The sequence below is a fragment of the Manis javanica genome, chromosome 8, assembly GCF_040802235.1.
Source record: "Manis javanica isolate MJ-LG chromosome 8, MJ_LKY, whole genome shotgun sequence".
In the NCBI taxonomy this organism is placed as follows: domain Eukaryota; kingdom Metazoa; phylum Chordata; class Mammalia; order Pholidota; family Manidae; genus Manis; species Manis javanica.
Genome location: NC_133163.1, coordinates 23,501,818 through 23,514,694, shown reverse-complemented (window position 1 = coordinate 23,514,694; position 12,877 = coordinate 23,501,818). Strand labels below are relative to the sequence as shown.

The following is a 12,877-nucleotide window of genomic DNA, read 5'->3' as shown; positions in this document are numbered from 1 at the left end:
CAATATCATGTCATCTGCAAATAGTGACAGTCTGATTTCCTCTTCACCAATCTGGATTCCTTGTATTTTTGTTTTGTCTAATTGCTGTGACTAGGACCTCCAGTACTATGTTGAGTAACAGAGGGGAGAGTGGGCATCCCTGTCTTGTTCCCAATTTCAGAGGAAAAGCTTTCAGCCTCTCGCTGTTCAGTATGATGTTAGCTGTGGGTTTATCATATATGGTCTTTATTATGTTGAGGTACTTGCCCTCTATGCCCATTTTGCTGAGAGTTTTTATCATGAATGGATGTTGAATTTTGTTGAATGCTTTTTCAGCATCTATGGAGATGATCAGGTGGTTTTTGTCCTTTTTGTTGATGTGGTGGATGATGTTGATGGATTTCAAATGTTGTACCATCCTTGCATCCCTGGGATGAATCCCACTTGGTCATGGTGTATGATCCTTTTGATGTATTTTTTATTTCAGTTTGCTAATATTTTGTTGAGTGTTTTTGCATCTACATTCATCAGGGATATTAATCTGTAGTTTTCTTTTTTGGTGGGGTCTTTCCTGATTTTGGTATTAGGGTGATGTTGGCTTCATAGAATGAGTTTGGGAGTATTCCCTCCTCTTCTATTTTTTGGAAAACTTTAAGGAGAATGGGTATTATGTCTTCTCTATATGTCTGATAAAATTCTGAGGTAAATCCATCTGGCCCGGGGATTTTGTTCTTTGGTAGTTTTTTTGATTACCACTTCAATTTCGTTGCTGGTAATTGGTCTGTTTAGATTTTCTGTTTCTTTCTGGGTCAGTCTTGGAAGGTTGTATTTTTTAGGAAGTTGTCCATTTCTACTAGGTTTTCCAGCTTGTTGGAATATAGGTTTTCATAGTATTCTCTAATAATTCTTCGTATTTCTGTGGGGTCCGTCATGATTTTTCCTTTCTCGTTTCTGATTCTGTTGACTTGTGTTGACTCACTTTTTCACTTAATAAGTCTGGCTAGAGGCTTATCTATTTTGTTTATTTTCTCGAAGAACCAGCTCTTGGTTTCATTGATTTTTTTCTATTGTTTTATTCTTCTCAATTTTATTTATTTCTTCTCTCATCTTTGTTATGTCCCTCCTTCTGCTGACCTTAGGCCTCATTTGTTTTTCTTTTTCCAATTTCAATAATTGTGACATTAGACTATTCATTTGGGATTGTTCTTCCTTCTTTAAATATGCCTGGATTGCTATAAACTTTCCTCTTAAGACTGCTTTTGCTGCCTCCCACAGAAGTTGGGGCTTTGTGTTGTTATTGTCATTTGTTTCCATACATTGCTGGATCTCCATTTTAATTTGATCATTGATCTATTGTTTATTTAGGAGCATGTTGTTAAGCCTCCATGTGTTTGTGAGCCTTTTTGTTTTCTTTGTACAATTTATTTCTAGTTTTATACCTTTGTGGTCTGAAAAGTTGGTTGGTAGAATTTCAATCTTTTTAAATTTACTGAGGCTCTTTTTGTGGCCCAGTATGTGGTCTCTTCTGGAGAATGTTCCATGTGCGCTTGAGAAGAATGTGTATCCTGTTGCTTTTGGATATAGAGTTCGATAGATGCCTATTAGGTCTATCTGTTCTAGTGTGTTGTTCAGTGCCTCTGTGTCTTTACTTATTTTCTGTCTGGTGGATCTGTCCTTTGGAGTGAGTGGTGTGTTGAAGTCTCCCAAAATGAATGCATTGCATTCTATTTCCTCTGTTAATTCTGTTAGTATTTGTTTCACATATGTTGGTGCTCCTGTATTGGGTGCATCTATGTTTATAATGGTTATATCCTCTTGTTGGACTGAGCCCTTTATCATTATGTAATGTCCTTCTTTATCTCTTGTTACTTTCTTTGTTTTGAAGTCTATTTTGTCGGATACTAGTACTGCAACACCTGCTTTTTTCTCCCTGTTGTTTGCATGGAATATCTTTTTCCATCCCTTGACTTTTAATCTGTGCATGTCTTTGGGTTTGGAGTGAGTTTCTTGTAAGCAGCATATAGATGGGTCTTGCTTTTTTATCCATTCTATTACTCTGTGTCTTTTGATTGGTGCTTTAAGTCCATTTACATTTAGGGTGATTATTGAAAGATATGTACTTATTGCTATTGCAGGCTTTAGATTCGTGGTTACCAAAGGTTCAAGGTTAGCTTGTTTACTACCTTACTGTTTAACTTAACTTGCTTATTGAGCTATTATAAACACAGTCTGATGATTCTTTATTTCTCTCCCTTCTTATTCCTCCTCCTCCATTCTTCATATGTTGGGTGTTTTGTTCTGTGCTCTTTTTAGGAGTGCTCCTATCTAGAGCAGTCCCTCTAAAATTCCCTGTAGAGGTGGTTTGTGGGAGGCAAATTCCCTCAACTTTTGCTTGTCTGGGAATTGTTTAATCCCTCCTCCATATTTAAATGATAATCATGCTGGATACAGTATCCTTGGTTCAAGGCCCTTCTGTTTCATTGCATTAAATGTATCATGCCATTCTCTTCTGGCCTGTAAAGTTTCTGTTGAGAAGTCTGATGATAGCCTGATGGGTTTTCCTTTGAAGGTGACTTTTTTTTTCTCTCTCTGGCTTCCTTTAATACTCTGTCCTTGTCCTTGCTCTTTGCCATTTTAATTATTATGTGCCTTGGTGTTGTACTCTTTGGGTCCCTTGTGTTTGGAGTTCTGTGTGCTTCTATGGTCTGAGCAACTATTTCCTCCCCATTTTGGGGAAGTTCTCAGCAATTATTTCTTCAAAGACATTTTCTATCCCTTTTTCTCTCTTTTCTTCTTCTGGTACCCCTATAATGTGGATATTGTTCCTTTTGGATTGATCACACAGTTCTCTTAATATTGTTTCATTTCTGGAGATCCTTTTATCTCTCTCTGCTTCAGCTTCTATGCGTTCCCGTTCTCTGGTTTCTATTCCATTAATGGCCTCTAGCATCCCATCCAGTCTGCTCTTAAGTCCTTCCAGAGATTGTTTTATTTCTCTAGTCTCCCTCTGTACTTGCTCCTTTACTCTTGCATATTTCTCTGCAGATCCATCAGCATACTTATGATTTTATATTGAATTCTTTTTCAGGTAGACTGGTTAGGTCTGTCTCTGCAGATCCTCTATCAGGGGTTGTCTGGACTATTTTGGACTTGACTAAATTTTTCTGCCTTTTCATGGTGATAGCAGTGTCTGTAGGCAGGTTGCGGGTGTGTCAGCTGGGAGAGCAAAGTCCTTTCCTGCTTGCTGGATGCCTTGCCTTTCTCCACTGCCTGTGTCAGTTACCCGCACTCCTGGAGCAGCCACCAGGTTAATCCCCTAATATGCTGTGGGCGGGGTCTCCGTCAGAGCAGCGCAGAACCCTGCGGGGAGTAGCAGGCATGCCGGGTGCGCTCCTCTAAAATAGTGGTGCCCCTGCTGGACAGCTGTGTGCTGGCAGCAGCCTTTGGGTCTGGCCTGGGTGGCTGTGCATCAGGCTGGGATTCCAGTCGGCAGCTGGGAGCATGCCTGCTCCCTCTGGCACTGCTGCAGATGTGCACGGGCCTCTCCCATGCCCTTTTGGTGCCATCGGCAGCGGCATGCACGGGCCGCTACCGGGCCGCTCAGTCGCCGCCAGTGTGTGCAGGCTGTTCCCAGTCCCCTCTGGTGCTACTGCCCCCGGTGCGCGCTGCCGCTCTCCCACTACTGGGCCGGTGTGTCGGGGTCCGTGCCAGTTGGGGGTATGACTGGCAGGCTGCTTAGTGTCGTGAGGGGCTTCAGAGCTATGCTGCCGCTCAGGGGGTTAGGATGCCTAAAGTTTTCCGGGATTCCCAGCTGCTGGCTAAGTGTGCTGGGACGACTTCGTCTAGCTATGGGGTCCCTGTGTCTTTAAGACTTGCAAAAAGCACTTGCTTTTCCTTTGTTTCAGGGGTGCTGGTTGTGAGGATCTGCCTGTAGATTTTGCTTCTCCGTTTCTCTAATATCCAGCACCCCGTGCACCTTGTGTTTGTGCTCTGGGTGCTGATTTCTAGAGCTGGTTGTTTAGCAGTCCTGGGCTTTCACTCCCTCCCCGTTCTGACTCCTTTCTTCCCACTGGGTTCTGGGGTGGTGGGGGCGTTTGGGTCCCACTGGGCTGTGGCTTGTATCTTACCCCCTTCGTGTGATGTTGAGTTCTCACAGATGTAGACGTAGCCTGGCTGTTGTGCTGTATCCACTGGTATCTCTTTTAGGAATAGTTGTACTTATTGTATTATCATAAATATATGTTTTTGGGAGGAGAGTTCCACTGAACTACTCATACTGCCATCTTGGCTCCGCCCCTCACAAGTTATCCATTACATTGGTTTTTGTGTTAGAGAATAGGTTCCCCTCAAGTTCCATCTCTCAGGGACTAGTGGTAGTTCCTAGAGTACTGGCTTGTGAATAACTCTGAGACCCCATATGAGTTTAAGGGGAAAGAGAGTAGAATAGAATGGCATCAATCAATAGTACTGTCTGCCAGGAAAGAAGAGTAGAGACGTGTGTTGCTGAAGTGGCTCTAAGTGATGGGAGAACTTGCTATCCAGATGTAGCTGAAAGGATCATCTGGCAATGTTTTCTAGATCATCTAGAAACTGTTTTTCCACTATACATTGACAAGGCCTGTCTTGGAGAACTATGGCTATACATGCAAGTTCATGTCTTATTTTTTTGCCTGGGTCTGTCTGTGCCAAGTTCTTCATTAATTTAGTATAAGCATAGACTCTGTTAGGATGATAAAGCTCAAATCTGCAAATATTATCTCTTGTGATAGACTCGGCCTTTACTGTATCCTAAATACCCTGCAAACCTGATTGGCTGAAAATTCCTTTTTATGGGTTACACGACCATACCAGAGCCTGTTCCTGGTCAGCCTTTTCAACTGAACAGAATTCCTAAGAAATTTCTCCTTCTTGAGGGTGAAACTGAGACCTTCACTGTGATGAGCCAAGATTTGGAAAGCTTTCTCAACTTATTAGTGTCACCATTTGTAACTGAGCCTAAACCTATCTGATCATCTCTCTTTCACAAACAGTCCATCACACAAATAAATGTTTGCCTCAGTCTTGAGCACAGGTGGTAATGACTTGTATTATTAACAAGGCTCTTGGACTGGCACCTGTGTTTGATTCATGAGGGCAGAGTAACTGGAGAGTCCACAGCGTTCCCTCTCTCCCTCTCTAGCTGGACTACCTGTATGCGCAGATGGTGGATGCTTTCTTCAAAATGAGGAAGGGACTGAGGACTTTGCTGGTTGGAAATCAATTTGCCTGGATTTTTCCTGTTTCTCCAGCTTGCCTTAAGTCCCTTAAATCTTCTCTAGGCTACTCTATTACCCATGGGACTGAAGGTCACAGGTTATAAACTGGTAATCCTTGGAGAGATCCCACTTGCAGGTATATATTTTTTTTGATCCACTGAGTGTTGGACCAGACAGCATTTAAAAAATTTAATTAACTGACAACATCCTACTCCTGGCTTTAACTTTATATGGAGTCTTTTTTACCTTTATTTTGAATCCTAGAACTTAGACATTTTTTGGCTCCTAATTTGCAAGTCTGAAACACAGTTCCCATTTTCTATTTCTGGTGCTTAGTTTTTATTTTTGGTGGATGCTGACCACTGTTAACAGACTGTAAAGCATGAAAATGGAGGCATCCATGGTATGTAGCACTTGGGACTTTGGGCTCCAGGTTGGATGTCAGCTGCAGCTCTGCAGGCAGAGTTAGTTTACTGACCCCTGTTAGCAAGACCATAGATGCAGATGTGGCCCTGGCCATGCCAGATCCTAGGTTCTTCTGACTCTGGAATCTAAAAGGACCATCTGCTGCCCCATTTGCACTTGGACTTCACTGTTGGAGTTTGGTCAGTGGTAAATTCTGACAGGAAATGATGTTAATGAGAATGAGTCCTAAGTCTGTACATGTGCATGATTGTGTATGTGTATGTGTGTTTGTGTGTGTGAGGGAGAGAGAGAGGGAGAGAGGAAGAAAGAAACAAGGAATGGCCCCTGTTTCACATTTATATATCTTATAAATGCATATTAGACAATTTTATGAATACTTAAAATTTTTCTTTTTTACTTCAGTTTGTTAAATCCAGAGTCTATCACGAGTTCCAGCCCTGTCTCTTGAGCCAATAGTCAGCTTAGAATTTATCCTTAGAATCTTTCCTTCGTACTGACTTCATGCCAGGCTCTCCCCTCTTTTGATTCAGATCAGGCTTTCCACAGAAAATGACAAAACTAATAGTGATAACTGTTATTTACTGAGTACTTATGAAGGACCAGGAAGTGTGTCAAGTAGTTCTATATACAGTAATATTATCTCATTTATTTCTTATAAGCCTATGACGTGAGACTTGTTATACAGATTCTGCAGTTGAAGAGTTTGAGGCTGGGACCAGTTAACTATTTTGTCCAGGGTCACGTAGCTGGCACAGGAGAAGCAAGATTCAACCCCTGGTTGTGAGCCTGAGGTCTGTGTTCTTAACCACTGCCTTGTACTGCCACTTAAGTCCAACATTTAATTTAATGAAGACATGAGCATTTTTAAGCATCTGTGCGGCTAGGTACTATTTCAGATTTTAAAAGGTGTAATGTGTATATTTTTGGCTGATAAAATGTTTGAGGTCTATTAAAAAAACAAGACTGGTGCTTCTTCAAAGATAACAAAGTTGAGTGTTTTGAGTGACAAATGAGTGGAGCACACAACTAATAAGAGGGAAAATCACAGCAGACAGGAGTCCTCAGTTGTCCAAAAGACAGGAGGGAGGGGAGGTAGAGAACTCCGGGGCAACTCCAGAGGCATGATTCTTTCACAGTACTTCTTATTTATGTTTTTAACCCTGAGAATGAATGTTATACAATAATAAGATTAGCCCAGAAGTTCATCTAGAAGCCCTGCCATACTGGAAGCTGTAGAGAAAAAGCTCACTTCATTATTATCTATTGTCAAAGGATTAAATTTGGATGGGGGTAAATATATTTTTGTCTTTTGCTTGCTATATGTAAACTGTTTCACACAGATATTATAAATTTGAAAGGGTTTATTGGGATCTGTAGTCAACACTGTTCCACATCAAGGCATCTGACGCTGGCTTCTGTTTTATTTTGCGCAGCTGAGACATTTCGGAGACTGTCCCCCAGTGTCCTGAACTTCAAACATCCTCCACCAACTCGGATCAGAGCAATGGTGCTCAGTCATTATTAAGTTATGGACCTATTAATAATGGTCTTGTAAACTGACCTGGTGGGTTTTTTCTTTTAATTGTCCTGTATGTAAACCCACAGAGGATTAAAGATGTTTTAAAAACAAAAGAAAAGAATGGCCAGGTGGCAAACCTCCTATTCCTTGAGAGGAGAAATAGTACCCACAGGCCATCTGGGCCCTGCAGGGCACATGCCCACAGTGCCCCATTCCTTCTGATGCCCTTACTGGAGTCAGGAGTCAGTGGAAGGGGTGTGGCACTTACAACAGAGCGCATGGAAACATCCTCCTGGGAAGCTGAGGGCAGAGGAGCTTGGGATACGATAGACAGGGGAAGAAAAGAAGTACTTCTGTGAGCTAGGACTGTCTACCCGTTAGGTTCATTTTCATGGATCTGCCATGTCACTCAAGTGCCATGGAAGAGTTTAATGTAAAAGGGGCTTCTTGTGGATAAGAACAGTCTTCTTTTCCAGTGACGGCAACTGGTTCCAGCAACATGTTGGACATCGTCATCACTGGCAGTTAGCATAAGGATTCTAAGTTTATCAAATGGCAGGGATTGGTCAGTAGGCATCAGAATAGCCAGGGAGAGCCTGGAATAGGTTTGAGTGTAGATCCTGGTGAAGGAGCACCATTGAAGGAGGTTGGAGAGGAGAGGCTGGAAGCCCGACCAGAGTGCATACAGAGGCCCCCGAAGTGGCTCTGCAGTCGGGAGGAACAGGAATCCGTTGGAGGGAGACTTGCGGATGTGGAGGGCTTCATGCCTCAGGAGAGAGCCGGGCATGGTTTTTTGTGCTTGACTAAGGGGTCTCTGCTTTCTGAGTAGGCATGCCTACAGGAGGGCTAGAAACCACCGCCTTGCCCCAGCGTAGCACTGGGTTCAGGTCCTGGTGATGCCCTAAGAGGCTCTATGCTCTTGCCAAGTACTTATCCCCTGTGAGCCTCATTTCTGTAAAATGGAGCGAAAGTCACCTATGTTACTTGCTCAATGTGAATGATATACAATAATTTAAAAAAAAACGTTGGCACACAGTAGGTGCTCAGTAGATGGTGACTATTTTTATGATACTGTTTGTCCTTGCACAGCTTGCATTACTCCTGATATTTCTCCTGTGTGCCTCTGTATCAAGATTATGGAGGCATTCAAGTACAGTTTTTCTGAGAGAGTCTGTCTTAACTCTGAGACTCTGTTCTCAACTGCTTTACTGTCTGGCCTATGGGGCATGAGCTGCAAGTCCCAATAGCAGTTGTTAGAAACCCACGGGCGGGGTAGTAAGACCAGCCTGTCACTCTTTGTGATGCTGTGTCTGCCTCCCAGGCCATGTGCCATCTTCTCCCAGGGGGAGCCATTTCCATTTTGTCTTTAATTGATCCTCACTGGGGCACCTTGTCAGTCAAGACTGCTTTCTGTCACTTGATGCCACATTTCTTCCTAGTTCAGTCATCACTTGGGAACTTTCATTTAGTGAAAGGTCTGATTTTACAAAGAACACTATGAGATACTAATTTGCCTCATAAGGGGGCCCAGGGGCATTTCTTGGCTCCATGCACTACCCAGGGTGCTGGTGCCTTTCCGTGTGGCCATGGCCATGGTGGTGCACCAAGCAGATGGGGGGACACGAATGCCAGCCATGAGCTCAGTTGAGTGTCACTGGGCTGCAGGGCCCCCGTCTTCCCATCCCTTGCTTCTTGGTAAGAGATCCTCAGCTGAAGCTTAGCTCAGTCCCTTGTCAGTTCCCAACAGAACCTCAACACTGCTGGGCACTAAGGGACACTACACTTTCTTTCTAGGTTTGTGTCCCAGTTTAAAATTTTCTGTGTCCTACCATGTATTATATCCCACTCAATCTTGACAACATCCATCAGGGAAAGGGGGAACAGCTCCTAAGAATAGGTTTTGAGGTTCCCACCTTTGGAAATGAGTAAAATGAGGCTCACAGGGGTTACCCAGCAGTCAGTGAGAAAGGAGAGGACATTCCATATAAACAGACAAGTAACTTCAGGGCCGTGGAGTAGAGAGCTGACCTTCAGCGAGCTTCTGAGAGAAGTCAGGCTGTGTTTAGCCAGATGGGCCCTTATTCTCCAGTTTGTCTCTGCAAAAATCTGTTTCCGAGTTGTTCACCTTCTGAGCCAGTTTGGCCGACGGTTCCTCTAGGAGTAGTTCTCACAGAGGAGTCACCCTTTGCTGGGTACTGCTTCCCTTTTAGGGGCCTTTTTGTTTTTTTTCCTTCTGTCTCTTGAAGGGATGTCTGAGTTCTCTTTCCATTTAGTATTCAACAGAATACTAAGCCTCAGTCTGTCCTTTTGGGATAAGCTATTGTTGTACATTAATAATTAACCTTACAAGGAGCTCTAATCATAGGCATTTTAACTCAGTGCAGAGAAAGCTAAAGTTTGGTTATGACAGAGAGATCTAACATGCTGGGGCAAAATCATCAGGGTTAGAAAGGAGAAGGTGCCAGTCATTAAACATTTATTGTGTCTTTTCTGTCTTTTCTGGTTCACTCACTTGCGTGATTGCCTAAGGATCTTGCAGTGTTTTCCCTTGGCACATGGTCAGTTCAGTAAAGTTAAGACAACATCTTAACTTTGGCCAGGAGACACACAAAATATTTTTCAGCTTTTGAATTAGTATGCTGAGCGTGCATGGTTTTCCGTGTAATGTTAAAGATGAGCTTCAGGGGTGCTGTTAGTGGGGCCTCATTCGCAGTGTCCATGGTGGTGAAGCACATGGACCCTGGCACCCAGTTTCCTGGGTTCAGGTCCTGCTCAGTTACTCATCAGCTGTTGTGACTGTGAAGTTTCCTTAACTACTCTCTGCATCTGTTTCTGCACCTGTAAGATGGGGGAAGGATGGTAGGCATCTCAAATGGGTGTTGTCAATATCTAATGGGGTGGTGGGCTCTAGATCCTTAGCACAGTTCCTGGTAGTAGGTGCTCAGCAAATTTTAGTATCTTTGTTATTTTCCATGTTACTGACTTTGGTTAGGGCCATGGTCTAGGTCATATAATAGGTGGGGCATTTTCAATTCGCTGTCATTAGTTACTATTAGAAGGAAACATCTCTGCTTGATTCTGTCCTGGTGATGGGAGAGAACGCAAACACTTCTATGGCTGATGTTAGGGATTAAACGATATGTTACTGGAATGACCCATTCAACTAACTTTTTATTACTGAGATGGATTGTAAAACTCATTTCAGCACTTACGTCCTTTGTTATTTTACTAAAAATGGAGATGCAGTAACAATCTTCTGTGGGCTGTGGAAAGCATGAAATGAGATTAATACCAGCTACAGCAACCATCCCCAAAGTAGCTGGGATTCTTATGCCCTTACTATGTGCCATTTCTTAATACTTTAGATGTATTAACTGATTTCATCCTTATAAAACAGCTGACTGCTCAGTTCCCATTTTCAGAGGAGAAAACAGACCCAGATAAGTTAAATAACTTTGCGAAAGTCACACAGTTTATAAGGATTAGATGTGGGATTTGAACCTAAATCTGCATCTTGGTTTAGAATTTGAGTAAGATAATGTAAAAGGCATAGTGAAGTGGTTGGCATAATCAATACTCTAACGTTAGCTCCTTCCCTTCCTTTTTTTTCCTGCTTACTGTGTGGCTGTGACACTGCTTAGAGATCAGAAGACTGAGACCCATCCCAGGGCACTGCATACAAATTCATTTCTAATCACAGCAAAACATTTTAATTGGGGGATTCTAATTTGGGGACTATGATTAATCCCTGCTTTTATGTGGATTACACCAGGTTTAGAGAGTTGTAATAGATTTTTTGTGTGTGTTTTAAGGTGTTTCATTCTCCTACTCTGTGTATATAAAGGGCACATGCAATGTACAAAAGGCAGAGATCTCCTTTCCATCAAGTTTTCACACTCAGTCACTTTTCTTAAATAATACATCCACATGATTAAGAAAGATAAAAAATATAAGTGAGTTTCTCTCCCACTCCTGAATATTAATTTGACAAATCTGCTCCCCAGAGACAAGTTCATAGTTGCTTGTATTTGCTCCCAAAGATGTTTTATGCATTTACAAACATTTATACATATAACACTGCCCCCCAACACATGCACACACACACACACACACACACACCACACTTAAAACAATGATAGTGTAATGCATGCTCTGTTCTGTTCCTTGCTAATTTCATTAAACAATATTACTTGGAGGGCATCTGTGTCAAAACCAGGAGCACTGCCTGGTTTTTAAGGACTGCATAATATTCCATCATAAGCATGTGCTGGTCTGTTATTGTTGGTCAGTTAGGTTGTTTTTGGTTTTTTTACTAAGTGCACTTCAGTAAATATCTTTGTATATAAACATTTGCATCTGTGCAACTCCATCTATCTATGTCTACTTGCAAGCTTATATTGTATAACTTCCTGACAACACAAAAAGAAATTGGCCAGGAGACACACAAAGGAATATAATGGAAATGTAGGGACTTATCTTTGGACTTATGTGCCTCCCAGAGGTCTCTTCAGATGCTTTTCAAATATTGTATCTCATCTTTCTCATACTGTTTCAGGCTATTGTGTCCGGAAGCCTCTGCTTGGGACTTTTTTCCTGGTGTCCAGTGAGCGATGGGCAGCTACTGTTTGTTAGATTGGTTCATCTGGCACTTGTTTGGTTTTTGACAGGTTGTTTATAAGAATAATGATATCCGTCTGGAACTGTCTCGCCTGGCCCGGATTGGGGACACCAAGATGAAAATCTACGGCGAGGTTGTGTTCAAGTGTGAGAATGTGGCCACGCTGGACCCCATCAACTTTGAGAGCCCAGAGGCTCACATCAGCCTGCCCAAGTGGAACACCAAACGCATGGGCTCCATCTCCTTCGACTTCCGTACCACGGAGCCCAGCGGCCTGATCCTCTTCACTCACGGCAAGCCCCAGGAGAGGAAGGACGCTCGGAGCCAGAAGAACACCAAGGTGGACTTCTTTGCTGTGGAACTCCTCGATGGCAACCTGTACCTGCTGCTCGACATGGGCTCAGGCACCATCAAAGTGAAAGCCACACAGAAGAAGGCCAATGATGGGGAATGGTACCACGTGGACATTCAGCGAGACGGCAGATCAGGTAGGAAGAGGCAGGCAGGGTTGTGACTGGGAAGAGACTAGTGCTGCCACTGTGTTTCCCAGCTGCACGTTTGACATTAAATTTAAGTTTTACACTTGCATGCTTGTTGATTCTTTAGCTGTTTTCTTTAGTGGGTGTTGTAAGATTATGTTTCTGAACCAGACATCTGTCTCCTCCATGGCTCACATTCTCCGCCTCCTCTCCCCTGTCGCTCACTGCACAGTCATCTCAGTGACGCTCCAACACCCTGGAGCTAAGGATGGTTTTATAAGTAGCAATTACACTGCTACCAAAGCAGCTGCCATGTTACTGGTGTGATGTGTTTTTCCCCCCTTTTTCTTCTCCTCCATCTTCTCATCACTATGGAAACCAGTTGTGGCATCACAGATGCTGCATTAGGTGATTACTCTGAAAGATAAGCTTCACTGTACAAGAGTTTATGCAATGACATGCCCTCCAATAATTGGCAAGAGTCATGTTGCAGGGAAAAATTATGACAAGAAAGAGAAAGGCAAATCGATTTTACCTGAAATTATGTTCAATTTAAAGCCTTCCTTTGGATTGAAAGCCTATATTTCACTCTTTGCTCAGA

The 12,877-nt window shown here is 42.9% G+C and overlaps 1 protein-coding gene across 32 annotated transcripts in view; it reads left to right on the top strand.

Annotated features, from left to right (window-relative positions):
• The window catches only part of NRXN3 (neurexin 3), a 1,528,794-nt gene that overhangs the window by 471,502 nt on the left and 1,044,415 nt on the right, over window positions 1-12,877 (top strand). For all 32 annotated transcript variants that reach the window (XM_073242064.1, XM_073242063.1, XM_073242059.1 and 29 more), the window contains one exon: window positions 11,847-12,285. In XM_073242064.1, the coding sequence (XP_073098165.1) occupies window positions 11,847-12,285 (439 nt within the window). The remainder of the gene's footprint in view (window positions 1-11,846; window positions 12,286-12,877) is intronic.